Below are 18,576 nucleotides of genomic sequence, written 5' to 3' on the forward strand. Positions count from 1 at the left end.
TACCTATTATCTCCTATCTTCTATGTATCTACAGTCTCTTCTGTGTTTATTTAATTAGCACTCATACCTGAAAATGACATGAAATAAAATATGATCATAGAAAGTATATTTCTTCCATCATGTGACTGAAAAAAAGTAATGCTTCTCTTCAGTATTTGTTAGTGTCTGTGCCTCTGTGCCATAGGGCACTTGACTGACAGTTTTGACTGACTCAGTTGTTTCATTAAGTGAAATGACCGGCTTGAAACTAATTATTGTTTTGTAGTATCAGAGAAAGTCAATTTTCCTACTGGTTGAAATCTGTGGTTCTTTATCTTTAAAGCAAAAGGGCAGAGATAGAGTAGCCCTTCATAGGTAGACATCAGAATCTTGGGTGGGGAGAGTAAGGGAAGCAGTTTGAAAAAATGTTTTTGATAATCATCTTTGGTTCGCTTTGTTTTCAGACATAATGTTAAATTTATTTTGAAATAAAAAAGTAACATTAAAGAAGAACATGTGACGTTTTCATTAAAAAGGAGAAAGGAAAAAAGTGTGAAGAAGGGATGGAAAGAATATGATAACTGGTGAAGGTTTAGGATTCTTACAACCTCTAGAGGTGTAATCAAGGCTCAACCTACATTTTTTTTAAGTAAGCTCCATGCCCAGTGTGGAGCCCAACATGGTGCTTGAACTCACGACCCTGAGATAAAAATCCAAGCTGAGATCAAGGGTCAGACACTTAACTGATTGAGCCACCAGGACGCTCCTATCCTATATATATTTTTATGGCAAAGATTGTCATTACTGTCATTGCGTCCATTTTCTTTTCTTTTCTTTTTTTAAAGATTTTATTTTATTTATTTATTCATGAGAGACAGAGAGAGAGAGAGAGAGGCAGAGGGAGAAGCAGACTCCCCGCTGAGCAGGGAGCCCGATGTGGGACTCCATCCCAGGACCCTGGGATCATGACCTGAGCCGAAGGCAGATGCTTAACCATCTGAGCCACCCAGGCGCCCCCATTTTCTTCCCCATGTCTCCTTAACTGAAAATTCCACGAGATATGCCTACATTACATCTAAGTATCCTACCAGAGGACCTGAATCACATGTGGGCCAGAGCTGGGATGGGAGTGTGGAACTTCTGAACATCCATTTTCGTTGTTATTGTTCCTGTGGCTTTTTCTTAGTTTGCATTTGAGGCAACATCAGCTTTTTTTAGACAGAACAATTTTAGGAGAGTGAAAAAGACATGGGAGGCTTCGTGTGTGTGTGTGTGTGTGTGTGTGTGAATTTTTCATTACTTATTGACAAAAGCATACCTGGAGTTAATAATAGATACAGTTCAAACCTTAGCTCTTTTAGTAAGTCTTATTTTCAAGCTAAGTCATTGGTTTGGTTAGAATTTTGCAAATATTAAAAACTAAAATGTCAAATGGTAAATCACAGATAAAGAACATGGTAATGAATAATAGGGACAAATTGTTTAAACTCTTATGTAAAATTTGATAAGGTGTTTTACATAACTAATGAATTGACAAGGTCTTGTGGAGAAAACAGGTCCAGATGGCAAACATACGCAACGGATTTAGTCAAACAATTTTTTTGGCAAGAATAATATGAATTTTGTAATCAGTCGGGGGCCAATGAAATACAAAGATGAGTCTGGTTAATAATCTACAATTATTGGTTAAAGAAGTATATTAGTGCAAATTTCCCTCTGTTCGTCCTACCTGTTCTCTTGTATCAACCCCACAAGCCTTTGGCACAATGAAGTGGGTAACTTTTATTTCCCTACTCTTTCTCTTTAGCTCTGCTTATTCCAGGGGCGTGATTCGTCGAGAAGCACGTAAGAATTCTATTTTCCTATTGTTCAGCTTTTACTTTATTTTCCTAGTGAGAGAAAATTTTAGAAAACCCTGCATCTTTAAAGAAGTGTTTTCTTTTAGCATTTATTTCTAGGTGTGATGATATTTTGTATTTGTGATCCCTCAGGAAGTTATTTTAAAAAAAAAAAAAAGATTTTATTTATTTATTTGAGAGAGAGAGAGAGCAGAGAGAGAGCACCAGTGGGGGATAGGCAGAGGGAGAGGGAGAAACAGACTCCCCGTTGAGCAGCCCAGGACCCTGAGATCATGACCTGAGCTGGTGGCAGAGGCTTAACCAACTGAGCCACCCAGGCGCCCAGGAAGTTATCTTATTAATACATTTCTAATATCCTAGGTGAAAAAAAAATGGTGAGAATTGATTTAGTAGCTGTAACTTCCTTCTGCACCTGAAAGAACTTAGACAGAGTGACTTAAACTTCACAGAATATAGTTGATGTTAGAATTCATAGCTCCACATTCCCAAAGGCTATTGCACCTTGATTTATAAAAAACAAAAACCTGTGTTGTTCATCTTATAAACAGAACTTGTATTTATATTTTTCATTTCAGACTGTCCTCCCAGAAGCTGTTAGTAGACACCACAAGAGCATTAGATCTTATCCAAGTCTGAATATAAAACTAAAAGTATTTAACGATTTTAATGATTTTTCAAATAGTACCATCAGTGATTGAATAACTCATCTGTTTAAATGCAGAAGAAATAGTTCATCATCATCTCAAGATATTCTGTAGGGATCTGAGGTCAATATTTTGGAGCAAATGAATACCTAAGTCACATGAAGAAAAACACAAAAAGTAACACCATAACTAAGTTGTTTTCTTCAGAATGTAAACAAATCTGTTTTGTTTTTTCTTTTCTCCTCTCCAGAACAGAGTGAGGTTGCTCATCGGTACAATGATTTGGGAGAAGAACATTTCAGAGGCCTGTAAGTTAAAATACTGAACAGTCAAATTTAATGTTTCTAATAATGTTGGTTATTACTCTGAAGTTCTTATATTCCCTTGTCATCAGAGTCCAGCTTCTAGGACCATCCTATCCAATAGAATTTTCTGCATTGATGGAAATATTCTATATCAGTGCTGTTCGGTAAGGTAGCCACTGGCCACATGTGGCTAGTGAATACTTTAAATGTGGCAAGTGCAACTGAGGGTCAGAAGTTAAAGTTGCATTTAATTTTGATTTATTTAAATCTATGCAGCCACGTGTGGCTACTGGCTACCGTATTGGACAGTGTAGCTCCAGAACGCCTCCATAACCTGCTGGTAAGAAAGACTTTAATATATGGTTCCTTTTGCAGCTCACTTACTAAATTCCTTTACCTAGTAAATAGGTCTGTGGTTTCTTGAGAGCATTTTAATATTTTTTAATCTAGTACAAAATGAGAAAACAGTTTAGTTTTTAAAGGTCAATCTCATGCTACAGCCTGATTAAATGAGAGGTGTGTGTGTGGTTTTTGTTTTTTTGTTTTAAATAGTCAAAGGGCCTATGTAATGTCCCTAGTCTTAATGATAAGATATATTTAGAATACATTTCGCTTGCCTGCTCTATGTTTGTGCATCTACTGACACGCGCACACATGTGTTTAAACATGGTGTAAATACATGTCCTCTTTGCTCAGGAAGCCACATATGCGTGTTTAGGCTTCAGATAACAGCTGATCTGAATAGACTTTCTGGCTAATAGTGAGGTGTCTAAAATGTAGAACATATACAGACAGTTTGTTGTCCAGCGTAGCAAGCTACTTTATATTAACATTTCACCATGTTACATTTTTCTTTTTTAAAAAAGATTTTATTTATTTATTTGAGAGAGAGAACACAAGTGGAAGGGAGGGGTAGAGGGAGAGGGAGAAGTGGGCTTCCTGCTGAGGAAGGAGCCCAATGTGGGGCTCGATCCCAGGACTCTGAGATCATGACCTGAGCTGAAGGCAGAAGCTTAACCGACTGAGCCACCCAGGCGCCCCATGTTACATTTTTCTATGTCCTTTGTTTCAGGGTGCTGGTTGCCTTTTCTCAGTATCTCCAGCAGTGCCCATTTGAAGACCATGTGAAATTAGCGAAGGAAGTGACTGAGTTTGCAAAAGGTTGTGCTGCTGACCCGTCGGGGGCCGACTGTGGTAAATCCCTGGTAAGTACATTCTGAGTTTGAGTGTTATTTCTTCTTTTTGTAAGTAGTCCTGATTATTTCAAAGGAAGAGCAATCCCACTTTTGTTTCCTCAATTATGAATTTGTAAGCAACTCTCAAAAGTGAGGGTAGCCATTATTTCTTCTATGACACAGATGTTCGAGCTATACCCACAGTTTTAAAGACATTTCTTTATGAAGACCACACACAACAGTAACAGTGCCTTTAAATGGAAATTTGTGATTTGTAAAAGTCTCTTTTTAGAATTTGAAGTTTGATTTCTTTTCATTGAGGCTAACAGTGAGAGCGTGGTTTTTATCTTCCGGAGACACTCATCTGATTTCTGGGTTGATTTTGTTTCTTTGGTAAAATAATAGTACAGTTATATAGTCCTCATTTTAGGGATAGTTATATTTTTACATAGAATAAAAAATCAGGGCATTTATTCACTTTGAAGGACTTTGAAATTTTGGTATTTCCAGTAGGTGTTCAATTCAGGGAGAGGTTTATGTTTCTCTCACCACTCAGACCTGTATATACCTTTCCAGGGCAAGGCCAGGGTTTGTGTATCACTGAAATCTTTCCCCCTCTTATTTCTTTCTCTCTATGTATCTCTCCCTCAAGGTAGAATCAGTACTTTAACTCGATATTTTTAACACAGAGTTAGCACTGTAAACATGAATTTTAAAAAATATTTTTTGGGGGAAAATTAATAAATTCCATCGTCAGCAGTATTATTTTCCCTGAAGATCCAATTACTTTCATAATAAAAATTAATGGGGACAGGAAGAATACATTTAATGGAATGTGTTTTGAGGCAAATGTTTCTAGACTAAAAAAGATCTATATTTTAACATAATAAATAATATACAGTAAATTGTGTTACTCAGTTTTTGAATGGTACCTACTTAAAAGTTGGACCTTTCGGAAAGAAGCAGATCAAATGAGAAACTATCTGAATACTTTCTTCCCTAATGTGAATTCACCTGCAACTTAGAGGATTATTTTCCCTTGATTTTTTTTTTTTAAGATTTTATTTATTTATTTGACTGATGGAGACATAGCGAGAGAGGGAACACAAGCAGGGGCAGAGGGAGAAGGAGAAGCAGGCTTTCCGCGGAGCAGGGAGCCTGATGCGGGGCTCGATCCTAGGATCCTGGGACCATGACCTGAGCCGAAGGCAGACGCTTAAGGACTGAGCCACCCAAGCGCTCCGATTTTTTTTTTTTTTTTTTTATCAGCTCTCCTAGCCTGTAGCGTGAGGTAGAAATAGGAGCCGTGTTCATGGCTTCGCGCTGCCGTTCTGTTGTACCCACCCTAAGGAATCGGGTGACGGTCAGTTCTTAGGAAAATCCCATGGATGGTCAAATCAAGGGAAACTCTAAACCTGAGAAAAAAGTGTACGTGTACATGAGTTCCCAACCAAGGCTTAGCGATGCTTTCAATTTTTTATACTGTTCTTTGGGTACAAAGGAAATAAAATACCCCCCGGTGACCCGAAGCCTGCTCTCTTCCACCTAGCACACGCTCTTCGGAGACAAACTGTGTACAGTCGCCTCTCTTCGCGAAAAGTATGGCGAGCTGGCTGACTGCTGTGAGAAACAGGATCCTGAAAGAAATGAGTGCTTCCTGACTCACAAAGACGATAACCCCGGCTTCCCTCCGCTGGTGACCCCGGAGCCGGACGCCATGTGCACCGCCTTTCAGGAGAATGAACAGAAGTTTCTGGGAAAGTAAGTCCTCAGATCTTTACGCTTCAAAATGAAAAATTACGACAAAGGTCGAGACTTATTATAGGCAGTTCTACAATAAAAAATATTCTGGACATTAAGGCTTAGAAGCGTTTGTTCTAATGACAGTTTTCAAAGCAGTAATATTTGATGCCACAAAATTCTCCATGGTGAAAAGAATTGGATCCAAGATCTTTTGGAGTTCATTGAAACAGGACGTGATCTGTGTAAGAAAAACAGAGATTGGCCTGTGTTAAAATATTATGAAGATATGTATTTATTCTCAGAATTGATTTCATCTTAGTCAAAAACATTGCATTACCAAAGTTTATTTTATATCTATGTGTGTGTATATGTGTGTACATATATATAAAACATATATATGTATGTACACAATTTATATATAGAAGTTCAACCTTTCACTGACTTCTAGAATGACAAAGGCAAGGTCATCATGTGCAAATTGAGAGTAACTGGTAAATTAGATGAGAAGGTTGATTACAATGGTTCCCATACCACTGTTCGCTATAGAAAAGTGACTGCCTGTTTTTCTTTTTTGAAAATGTAGATACCTGTATGAAGTTGCCAGAAGACATCCTTACTTTTATGCCCCAGAACTCCTTTACTATGCTCAGCAATATAAACAAGTTTTTGCAGAATGCTGCCAAGCTGCTGATAAGGCTGCCTGCCTGACACCCAAGGTATTCCCCAGAAGAATAGGAGGAGCAATTCATCATCAAACCTCAGACTTTGAGCATCTTATGGCTAGATTTAGGGAATTCATGTCTCTGATACAAAGTCCTTTACATGGTCAAAAAAAAACCCTTATGGCTAGATTTAGGGAATTCATGTCTCTGATACAAAGTCCTTTACATGGTCAAAAAAAAACCCTTCCTCCCTCTTCTAGGGAGTTTAGTGATGTTGGGAGAGTTGGTGGAGGAGGGGTGGAGATAAATTATATGCAAAATTAAGAAGTCAGCAAAGTTATATTTTCTGGGATGTTAGTGGACTCTGTTCTTCCACATTTCCTGTCAGCTCCCTTTTCCTTGGCAATGTCTCCACTCCGGTTCTTAACTACCTAGGGGCTTCCACTAGGACCAGACTGATTTTGCTCCCCCTGCATTGCAAAATAATTATTTGCCAATAGTGGGCACTTGGGAATTTAGGTGTAAATTATCTCTTTAAATTTTAATTTGGCACAGTCTCATCTGAACTAATGAAGGGGTGTTTTGTATAGAATTTTCCTTTTCTAATTTTTCCAAAATCATTTCTTTTTGCAGATTGATGCTTTGAGGGAAAAAGTACTGGTTTCATCTGCCAAAGAAAGATTCAAGTGTGCCAGCCTCCAGAAATTCGGAGATAGAGCCTTCAAAGCATGGTATTTTAAACTTAGTTTGAATCTTTATAATGATGTAAATGGTTATGGTTCAGTTGACAAAAATGTACATTTATATGGCATTTTATGTGGTGCTTTTGCATACATCTTTCTGGTTGTTTTGAAGGTAGAAATTTAACAGTGGTGAAAATCAGAGCATCAGTGACAATTCCTCATTATTTTTTATCATATTTTTTCTAGGTAGTCACAGAATTTATAGGGTATTTTTTTTTGTCATTCTAGGACGGGGATTTAAACTCCCACTTATTTAGAAAGACTAGGGACCTTATTCTAATGATCCACTCTTTTTATAGAGCAGTCGTGAGGGTCTTCTTAATTTCTTAATTTTATCCCCCCAAACAACACTAATTATCTGGAAATGTTTGTTCTTTTATGTTCTGATAATTAAATTTAGCCATCAGGGTTAGTTCTCCTTTTCTCATAGCTCTAGCTCTGTGGTTAATCCCTTGGTTTTGTCTGGGTCTCTGTTTTTATATTACTTAGCTGGTTCTAGGAGCATCCTTCAATTTCTAAGCCAAGAAAAATCCCCTCCCCCACCGCTCACTTGCTAGTCAACAATGAATCCACAGCAACAGGAGATAAAATGAAAATAATAGACATCCTGTAAACTCTCTAGAAACCATAGTTTGAGCTATCTTTGCCTGCCATCCCTACCCCCTACACAACCACCAAGATCAACTACCTAAATCAGTAAACAAAACAACCCCAACATGAAATGATATGCGGTTAAAGAGGCTGTGATTGGTTTGGGGGAAGAAGCAGCTTTGATCCGATTAGGAGACGCTGACATGATTTGGGAAAGCATGTGGATTTTAGCCTTTTCCATGTTGTCAGAAAGCTTAGATGCTGTGCTGGATCAATGTCTTGGTTCCAGTTTATAAAAGGCTTTCATATGGATTAACTAATTTAATCCTCACATCAGTCCTGCAGTTTAGCATGCTGTTGTGACCAAGTAGAGGCTGAGGGTCAGAAAGGCTACGTAACTTGCCTAGTGTCCCAATGCTAATGAGTGATAAAGCCAGATCTAGAAGCCAGGTCTGGGTTCTAAACCTGATGGCTCTCCACGTGTTGCCTCTTTTTGAATCTCTCTTTGATTTCCACTTTTATGAATCACTGGCCTTCTATCCACCACACACACTCTTACAATGGCTAAATCTGCCCTAAGGAAACATTTTGCCCTCAGATAACCATGTGGTTCAGAACTAGCAGTAAAGTAAGGACAAATGGATTTCACAAATTATATCTATATGCTATTTTGTCCTGAAATTTCATGTTATAAGTACTATTTTCCTAATGCTTTGACATAAAATATTGCGTGTTAATCACGTTTTCATGGGGGAATTTTCTTTTTAGGTCGGTAGCTCGCATGAGCCAGAAATTCCCCAAAGCTGACTTTGCAGAAGTTTCCAAGTTGGTGACAGATCTTACCAAAATCCACAAGGAATGCTGCCACGGTGACCTGCTTGAATGTGCAGATGACAGGGTAAAGAATCCGCAGTATGCTCTGTAGTAGCTTACATGCTTCAGTTGGTAGGATGAATTTGCTTAGTATTATCCTCGAAGCCGGCAGTGGGTTGAGATTGTATTCTATGCCCAATCTGCTCACTTCTTTCCCTGCTTTGTGGTACTTTTTTTTTTCTTAACCTGGCTTCCCACTCACTAAATGATCTGACAAACACATTCACTAATTTGTAACCCTTTCAGTCATATTGTGAGAACAAAGGCTTACACTGAAGTAGGATGGCTGCTACAAAGGGAGATTTCTAAGAAGACATTTTTGGGAGGTGGGTGGAGTTGGAGAAGGGCTACTACCTGCAGAGATCTTGGGAAATTATGTAGTTCATTGCCCCCTTTATATTCTCTCTCAGTTAACCATCTGTGTTAACTAGACACATATTTAGCATGATATCACTTTTCTCCAAACTTAAAAATATGGCCAAATACCAGCATCATAATCTCTCAGGATACTTTCTGGAAAATTTAAGGCAAAGATTTTACATGTGTAAGTAGGGCCTGTGACTATGGTCTTGACTAATTATCGAAAGATCTCTCACATTTTATTTAGTTATTTGGTTTCAAAATGCCTGAAGGGAGTATTTGGAAAAATAGTACTGAGTTTTAATTTAGAAACTTAAGTGCCTTGACAGTCGAGATATAAAATTAATAATAACCGAGATGGGTCCCTGTTACTGACCATTTTTTGTAATTAAGTGGAAATATTTTAGTAGTTCTGAGTCTCTAGTCTTAGGAACATGGACTGAAAGTATTTATAGAAGTCATGTTTTATGTGTATGGTCTTAGAATACAATAAACATGTTTTGCCAACAGAATAAAGGTCTGGGGAGAAAGTGCAGTGATGTCAATTTACATTGAAAAATTTTTATCAACTCGCTTATAGGCGAATCTGGCCAAGTATATGTGTGAGAATCAGGATTCAATCTCTGCTAAAATGAAGGAATGCTGTGATAAGCCTTTGTTGGAAAAATCCCACTGCCTCACTGAGGTGGAAAAAGATGAGTTGCCCGCTGACCTGTCCCCGATAGCTGCTGACTTTGTTGAAGATAAGGAGGTTTGCAAAAACTATCAGGAGGCAAAAGACGTGTTCCTGGGCACGTAAGTGGATCAAGAATAATCCTTCCATAGCTTTTATATGGCCTCAGGATTCAGGAAGATAAACTAGGCTTTCCTTTGACATTGCTACAATTTCCATGTTGTCTACATGCTTCTTTATCCTTCCCTCTCCTAGCTTTTAAATTTTGGGGGAAAAATTAATTAGTTTAAAAAAATTATTATAAACTAATTCATGCTTATGGCAAAAACTCAATCAGTAGAGAAGAGAATAGAGAAGGGAAGAGAAGAAATAAAAGTTTCTATCTTTATTCCTGCCCCATTCATTTTCTCCTTAGGGATATTCCTGGAAATACCTCTAGGAACATTTTGTGTATACATAAATTATAGACATATTATTCCTTCATTTATTCATTCAAAGAATGAATTTACTACAATAGATATGTGTGAATATACGTAATACATCTTTATATCTCTGTATTTCTGGATCTATTTACCTGCCATTTATTTATCTATATAAGGAAGTATAAGAGGAAGTATGCAGTCTGCTACCAGGTGCTTTATATTTGGTTGAACAGACCAGGAGTACAGTAGCATGGCAGGGCAGCATGAAATTAAGTGACAAAATAAATGATTATATATAGTCAGTAAGTGTGGTGATAAACTTTGCATTTTTATTTTTGGATTATAATAGTGTAATGTGCCCTAATATATTTTACATAATTGTGTACCCTTCAAGATTTCACTCCTACAAAGAGGTGAAAGAACAATTCAAGAATTCATCTCTATTTATCTATCAGAACCCTTTTGAGGTATAGTCCAAATTATAAAAATATACATAATAATAACAGGTGTCACTCATCAAACATTTAATATGTGCCAGACAGCGTGTGCTTTGCATAGATTACATCATGTATTTCCCACAAACCACCTTATGAGATCGGTAGTGTTATTATCCACGTGCTACAGAGAAGGCAACTAAGGCTGTGATGGTTTTAATAAGTTGCTTAAGGTGATATAGTAAACTAAGTGGCAGAGGCAGGATTTGAATGCAGGTAGCTTTAATTCTGAACTGCAACCCTTTAGCCACTAATCTTCCCTGCATGGGGTCTAGTCAAATTCAGACCTGTGGGAGATGAGTTACTCTTGAGGTGAGTTATGTGATCTTTCTTGCTCCTTTACCCAGCGAAATCTATTTTATTTTCATCTGAATTAGGTTTTTGTATGAATACTCAAGAAGGCATCCTGAGTACGCTATCTCTTTGCTGTTGAGACTTGCCAAGGAATATGAAGCCACTCTGGAGAAGTGTTGTGCCACCGATGATCCTCCTACTTGCTATGGCAAAGTGGTAGGTTTCTTAAAGGGAAACAGTGTAGCGCTCCGGCGGATGATCCATTTTTTTTTTTTTAATTTTATTTTATTATGTTATGTTAGTCACCATACAATACATCATTAGTTTTTATGTAGTGATCCACGATTCACTGTTTGAGTGTAACACCCAGTGCTCCATGCAGTACGTGCCCTCTTTAATACCCATCACCGGGCTAACCCATCCCCCCAACTCCCTCCCCTCTAGAACCCTCAGTTTTAATAATGAGAAAGAAAAGTAACCCAAGAATGTGAATTGCTACATAGTGCAATTTAGATCTTTTCTTGACATGGTTTCAATCCTGTGCTCTTAAACCTTACAGGAAAAAATAGCTTTAAATGGAATGGTTAATAAGACCTAGAAGAGTCTAGAAAGGAAAGATCTGAAGGGAGCAATCTCTAATTTCACAAAATCTTGACGATGCTTTTTCTCTTTTTTATACTCCTGAGGACAAAATAATTGATAAATTGAAATGTTAGTTAAGAGACTTAACTTAGATATAAAGTTAACCAGGTTCCAAGATTTATCAAATATCAAGAATTAGCATCTTAAAGAAGATTGTGAAATCTATTCATTTAGAATATTTTCAAATTTCGGGGGAAAAGTGTAGGAATTGCTTTACAAGTCATTAAGGAGAGGAAACCTTGAGGATTTTTGCCATATTTAGCTATGCTTTAAGAGGATTTTAACATGTTTAAGATATTTAGCACTCCCAGCATGTGTAGTGGTTTCCAAACTTCAGAATCACAGGAAAGTAATTCTTTCCTCTATCAAGAACCTACTATATGCCAGGCACCAGACTAGAGCCGATGACCAAGGTAAAATCTCTTATCTCAGGGAGCTCAGAATCCAACTGGAGAGAGGGCTTAATAATAATGATACAGTCATAGTCATCATTTATTAAGCTTTTATTATCTGCCAGGCATTGTTTTAATTTCATTAGCTCAGGTGGTTTGTAGAACAATTTTCGAGGTGAGTACCATCTTTATGCCCATTTTCTTTCTTTCTTTTTCTTTTTCTCCCTTCTTTTTTGTTAATCTCCATTTTAGTGGTGAGGGTTCTGCAGCTTGGAGATAGGAGGTATAATTACACAATTAGAAAATGAGTCAGATGGCCTGGCTCGAACACCAGCAGTCGCACTCCACAGCCTGAGTAGTCTTAATCTCTTATACTATACACCCTTGCCAAATAAAATAAACAGTTTGGACATATTATGATAGATTTGGCATCAAAGATCTAATTACATGACTTTGGGCAGAAAGGAGGGAGGATCTCATTCTGCCTAGAGTGGTGAAAAAGAACCTGCATGTGGTCCTCGGGTGGAATTCTGTCAACACAATTCTTTTATCTTTCAGCTTGATGAATTTAAACCTCTTGTGGAAGAGCCTCAGAATTTAGTCAAAACAAACTGTGAACTTTTTGAAAAACTTGGAGAGTATGACTTCCAAAATGCGTAAGTATTTTTGTTTATCAGCTGATTTTTTTTCTTGATCAATTTGTAATTATTTAAGACTTAATATATATACCACCTATGATAGAAATTTTAATCATGAAAATACAGTATATACTTCTAATCTCTTTCCATCAAGAAAGACTAGAGAGGGAGAAATAAAATGGTTAGTGGGATGGAGAAGCTTATATTTGAGTGTAGTTTAAAAAATTGGCCTCTTGAGATCAGGAAGGAAAATAGCAAATCGTGGAATATAGGAACTGAGGATGCCCCTTGAAGGTTAAGGAATAGCTTGTGGGCAAACAAAATGCAGCAATGCTTTACAAAGGAGGAAATGGTAGCCTTTGAATAATAGTAGCTCAAGAAGTAATATATAAGCTGACAGACTAATGTCCTGATCCACATAGAGTCTTATCTACGGAGGTAAAGATAAGAGACACATCATTCAGTAGATATTTATTGTTTGGTTTAAATATGTTACCACTCTTCTAACTATGGGTGCTAGGGATAACAAGAGTGAACCAGATATCATCTTTTCCCTCGAGTAGATTGTAGTCACACATGACTTTCAGTGGTGATTGGAATTCTTAGTATGTGATTATTACGTGCTAGATACCATGCCAGGTTGATTGCATACTTTATTTTAATTTAATACTTGCACCATCCCTATGAGTCAGATATACTTTTTCCTGTTTTATAGATGAAAAAACTTACACATACCTTTCAAATTTAGCATGGTGTTGATATATATTAAGACCTCAGTAGGTTTTATGGAAAGAAAGAAGCAATAAATAAATATATTAATGTCACTGAATTATAATAAGTCACTTTCCTAAGATGATACAGCACAGCTGGAAACAATGATAAGCTTAACTAGTTACTCAGGACAAGGTCTTCCCCCATACCATTCAACCAACCTGGAGACAAAGGTAATTTTATGGATGGAAAGTCATTTTAGTTAATTTTGCCTAAGTGTTCTCTGCTTGACCTACTATGTTAGAGAAAGACATGCCTGGCTGAAAACACATGAACTATTTTGTTACAGGCTCTTAGTTCGTTACACCAAGAAAGTACCCCAAGTGTCAACTCCAACTCTCGTGGAGGTCTCAAGAAAACTAGGAAAAGTGGGCACCAGGTGTTGTAAGAAACCTGACTCAGAAAGAATGCCCTGTGCTGAAGACTATGTGAGTCATTTAAGTATAATAAGTGAATAATGATGAATTTTTGCCTTTAGGTAAGGACAAAGCTAACTTTCAGAAACAGGGGTGAATTAACATGTGTGTGCATGCACGTGTGTGTGTATTTGGTAGTGGCAGCCAGGACTTGGTCACCTATATTATCTTGAATGAGGATTTGTATAAGATCCCCAAAATGATAAATTGACAAAAATTCCATGAGTTTTCAATGTTTCATCCTGGCATTTAAAAAACCTTTCATATTCTTTGGAGTCTTTTAAAAATATGTGTCCATATAAGACTGTTTCATTCCCACTCCAATACATATCTCAGGACTCACGTCAAATTATTTCAATCAATTATTTTCTCAAGGGAACTATTATTAAAATGTAGACATAAAGAGAAAATACTTTAAAAAGTCCCTCATTATCTGTAGTTCTAAAGTGAAGCAAATAACTTCCTCAAATCAACCTTGGATTCAATATTGCTAGTTAAAATATAACACGTCTTTTGGTCCATTGGAAAGTAGGAGTTCATGGAAAACTTTTATTATCCTTCTTTTGAATGTCTGGTCTCCCACCTGTCCTTTAGCTGTCCTTGGTCCTGAACCGATTGTGCGTGTTGCATGAGAAGACCCCAGTGAGTGAGAGAGTCACCAAATGCTGCACAGAATCCTTGGTGAACAGACGACCATGCTTTTCTGCCCTGGAAGTTGATGAGGCATATGTTCCCAAAGAGTTTAACGCTGAAACATTCACCTTCCATGCAGACTTATGCACACTTCCTGAGGCTGAGAAACAAGTCAAGAAACAATCGTGAGTACTATTTCATTATTGTAAGCATTTAGAGTCTTGAGAGTGAGAATTTTAAGTTGAAATGGGTAACTTTTTCTGAAGTAGTGATTATATTCTTTAGAAAATAGTATTTAAGTATTGGTGTTAGTAAGCTGATAAAAATGTCAAGAATAAAATGGATAACTTTTTGTTTTCTTAGCAAAAAACCTCTATACTATAACCTTGCCTACAAATCATTCAGAATAATCTTGTGGCTAAAAGCTACAGTGGAATAATGTCTTAACATAAGTCCAGTAGAAAAATATGAACGATTAACTGATGCATTTATGCAAATAGCAAATTAGTTAGTAGAAATCATAGGAGAATTTATTTCTAGGCATGAATGGTTATTTTAAGTTTGTTCTATGGCAACCCACAGGCAAGGCAAATCCTCAACATATAACTTTTGAGAATGGAACTTGGGTGAAAAACATCTAGAAAAATGAGTTCTGAGGCTCGACACCCTATTGCTGTCACAGGGGTTAGAAATGCATGAAATTTAGCACCATAAATTTATCATCTCAGGGATTTTAATCATAGCCATAGACTTGTGAGTAATATTGCAAAAACCCCCTCTCCCTCTAGCACTATTATCTCTGTGAATGTCAATGAAAGAAAACCACCAGCTCCCATAAGTTTGGATAGTTTTATTACCTATGGCCTCCCCAGTATTAACTGAATGGGGTAAATTTCACAGACCAAATATAAAGACTCTCAGGTTAGAAATTTTTTAATGGAGTCCAACAAGATAGTTAAGCTTTTAAGGATCAGTTTAGCTCTTAAATCACTAAAAGTTCAATTCGATGTGGTATAACTCTTTTTTTTCTTTTTACTATGGCATAATTTCTAAAATCTGAATAACGTATAAATACAATGACATCCTTTCCAGAGACTTACCGAAAAGAGATCTATTGATTTATTGAGACTTATTGGTACTAGAGATGTTAAGCAATTTACATTGATTATCTCATTTGATCCTTCCACCAACCCTATGAAGGTGACTTTTATTGTCCTCATTATGCAGATGAGAATATTAAAGCTTATAGTGGTAAGCCTGGGCCTCAAGCTCAGAGTCGCCTGGCCAAGACTCATAATCTCCAACAATACTACTACTGTCTTTACCATCTCCACTTTTCTTTTTCCTTTTTTTAAAAAGATTGAAGTGTAGTTGACATGCAGTGTTAAATTAGTTTCAGATGTACAACATAGTGGTTTGACAAGTCTATACATTATGCTGTGCTCACCACAAGTTTAGCTGCCATCCGTCACCATACAATATGATTACAGTACCACTGACTATATTCCCTATGCTGTGCCTTTTAATCCCGAGACTTACTCATTCCATTACTTTCTTTATGTAAGTAAACTTTTTTTCTGATTTTTGTTGTTGTTGTTTTGTTTTCATTCAAATGCAGTGCACTTGCTGAGCTGGTGAAACACAAGCCCAAAGCAACTGAGGAACAACTGAAAACTGTTATGGGGGATTTCAGAGCCTTTGTAGAGAAGTGCTGTGCAGCTGAAAACAAAGAGGCCTGCTTTGCCGAGGAGGTACTGGAGTCTCTTCATTGCAATATGGCTAATTTCCTTTCTTGTCGCATTTGATCTGACCAGGGCTTAGGGGTTTATATATCTGAAGGACACTCTGTACATTCCGGACCAGAATCTTATTCCACATACAAAATTATCTGACTAAATTACTTAAATAGCTCTCGTTTTTTTTTTTTTTAATCTCCTGCTGCACTGGAGTATATTAGTAAATCTTCATAGTATTTGCTCTGTTTCCAAAGTTGTGATGTTTATGAATATAGAGAGAAATATTTGTAAGGCTCAAGTCTTTGAGCCAAACATTAATTTATTGAAACATGTTCTTGAAAAATGCTGGTTTGTGATTTGGTTGAATCTGAGTTTGATTTTATAGGTTAATGAAGGAAGTTTATATTTAAATGTCTGAATCATTTATTATTCCCTCTGTGACTTGAGGGTAATATTTTTATTCCTTTGGGAACAATGGGTGTCAGTAAGCTTCCTTGTAGAGATTCTAGTACTAAACTGGAATTAAAGAATGTGATTCATGTAAAATTAGTTTGTAATTACAAATGGCTGTATAAGTATCAACTTTTCATCTTAATAGTAATGCTAATATTTTCCCCAAATCTGTCATTTCTTGGTATTCAGGGTCCAAAACTTGTTGCCACAGCTCAAGCTGCCTTAGCCTAAAAGAACACCATCACAAGCATCTCAGGTAACTATACTTTGGATTTTTGTTTTAAAAAAGTAATTATAATAGTTACTATTAAAATAGCAAAGGTTGACCAATCATTTACCAAGAGCCATATAGACCAGTGCCAATCACTGTTCTGAGATCTTTATATGTATTAACTTACTTACTTCTCAAAATAGTTGCCTAAGTTGAGTGTCATTATTTTTCCCATTTTTCAGATGAGAACATGAAGGCACAGATAGACATGGGTTCCATAATTTACCCAAGGACCACCCAGCTCGTGAGGGGTGGAGCCACAATTCAAAATTCAAACCAAAGCTTGAGAGTTAACCAGTGTCCTGTTCTGACCTAATGTGACACAGTAGACAGAATCATTCAACTGAGCAATGGCTTAGCAGTGGGGTTTCTAGGTATTAGGCTGGACCATATGAAAGTGCATTTTTTAAGGTAAAAAACAGTTGAATAGCAACGATTTCACATGGTTCAATCGAACAGCCCAGTAACAAATTAATTTCATTGGAGAGTATGACAGATCTGCCTTATGTGAACTTGCACTTTGTAGTGAATAACTTGCTACTGAGGCCCACTTTAAAATTTAAATCTTTGAACATAAACATGTTTCACCCATTTTGGTTGTAATATTTTGTGGGAAATTAAAAAAGATAGTATCAACTCTCTTTTTTAAAACAAATTGTCCGACTATTTTCTAGCGTGAATTATTTTCATATTTTCCAAACTCTGAGGTCTGTTCCCACTATGAAGTTTTCACTTACTCTTTGCCCACCTGATAATACCTACATATTGTGCATTCAAGTGAGGAAGCAACTTCGTATCTCCTGTAAATTTGATCTTTTCAAAATGTGATTTGTTTTCATCCTAAATGGCAAGATTTTCTTCTGAAAGGTCTTTGAGAGACACTTGTTTTATTGGTAATTAATTTAGGTAAGAAGTAGGTGTTAAGCAAGTGACTCTGAGGAGTGATGATGAAAAGCTTGGGACTTTGAAACCTGAGGAGCTGATGACATCAGAGACAAAGAGAGGACTTTACAATATTATTGGTGTGTCCTCTCCCCCAGCCCAACAGAAGAATTCAGAGTCCAGGACAGGCTGAATGATTTTCTTTGGTGGAAATTGCAGGAAGACAATCTAAGCAATTCAACATTTATTTGAATAGATTTCAAAAACTCATACCATTTTACAAACAGTACTTATATTTGTCTTTTTGTCTTTCAGCCTGCCCTGAGGAATAAGAGAAAGAAAGAGAAATGAAGACCTAGAGCTTATTCATCTGTTTTTCTTTTCTGTTGGTGTAAAACCAACCCTCTGTCTAAAGAACACAAATTTCTTTAAACGTTTTGCCTCTTTTCTCTGTGCTGTAATTAATAAAAAATGAAAAGAATCTAACATTATTGTCCAGGACTGTTATTTTTCACAGATGTGTTGCCATCCTGGAAATTTTGTAGGTTTTGTGAATGTCCCACTGTTCTCTCTTTTCCCACTTCAGTCTAGTTCTTTAGGGACTGACTGATCAAAAGAAACATTAATGATCTTCTGAGTTATGGATCATAAACATGCAAAGGAATATTTTAACATTATCATAATTCTGATAAAAGAATGAAAACTGGTATAGGCTTTTCCTTACTAAGGACTAAGAAATGTGAGGGACAAAGAAGATAGAGATGATTGTAAGGATGGTTAATTGAACTGGAAAAAAAACACTGAGCCTCAAAAAAATGTAAGGAAGTTTAGGATGGCAATACATGAACAGTGTAAGAAGCTTAACCAGGTTGGAGAAGCCTTGTTGGAGGAGGGAATCAGGAGATCTGGACGAAGGTACAATAGA

The 18,576-nt window shown here is 36.8% G+C and overlaps 1 protein-coding gene across 1 annotated transcript; it reads left to right on the plus strand.

Moving 5' to 3' along the window:
- The first annotated feature begins 1,689 nt into the window (after nucleotides 1–1,689).
- On the plus strand, nucleotides 1,690–18,137 carry ALB (albumin). Its single transcript, XM_078068764.1, has 14 exons — nucleotides 1,690–1,824; nucleotides 2,733–2,790; nucleotides 3,860–3,992; nucleotides 5,512–5,723; nucleotides 6,289–6,421; nucleotides 7,001–7,098; nucleotides 8,470–8,599; nucleotides 9,515–9,729; nucleotides 10,901–11,033; nucleotides 12,410–12,507; nucleotides 13,550–13,688; nucleotides 14,271–14,494; nucleotides 15,928–16,060; nucleotides 16,688–18,137. Exons 1-14 carry the CDS (start codon nucleotides 1,746–1,748, stop codon nucleotides 16,727–16,729), a joined length of 1,827 nt encoding a protein of 608 aa, XP_077924890.1. The 5' UTR covers nucleotides 1,690–1,745; the 3' UTR covers nucleotides 16,730–18,137.
- Nucleotides 18,138–18,576: the final 439 nt, after the last annotated feature.

This window comes from Halichoerus grypus, chromosome 3 (genome assembly GCF_964656455.1).
Source record: "Halichoerus grypus chromosome 3, mHalGry1.hap1.1, whole genome shotgun sequence".
Classification (NCBI taxonomy): Eukaryota; Metazoa; Chordata; class Mammalia; order Carnivora; family Phocidae; genus Halichoerus; species Halichoerus grypus.

What these genes read in the sequence shown, in the direction of transcription:
- ALB (XM_078068764.1), top strand. Translation starts at nt 1,746, where the DNA reads ATGAAGTGGGTAACTTTTATTTCCCTACTCTTTCTCTTTAGCTCTGCT. An exon ending in CCGACTGTGGTAAATCCCTG is followed by an intron (nt 3,993 to 5,511) that starts GTAAGTACATTC and finishes TCTTCCACCTAG; the next exon opens with CACACGCTCTTCGGAGACAA. An exon ending in CTGCCTGCCTGACACCCAAG is followed by an intron (nt 6,422 to 7,000) that starts GTATTCCCCAGA and finishes TTCTTTTTGCAG; the next exon opens with ATTGATGCTTTGAGGGAAAA.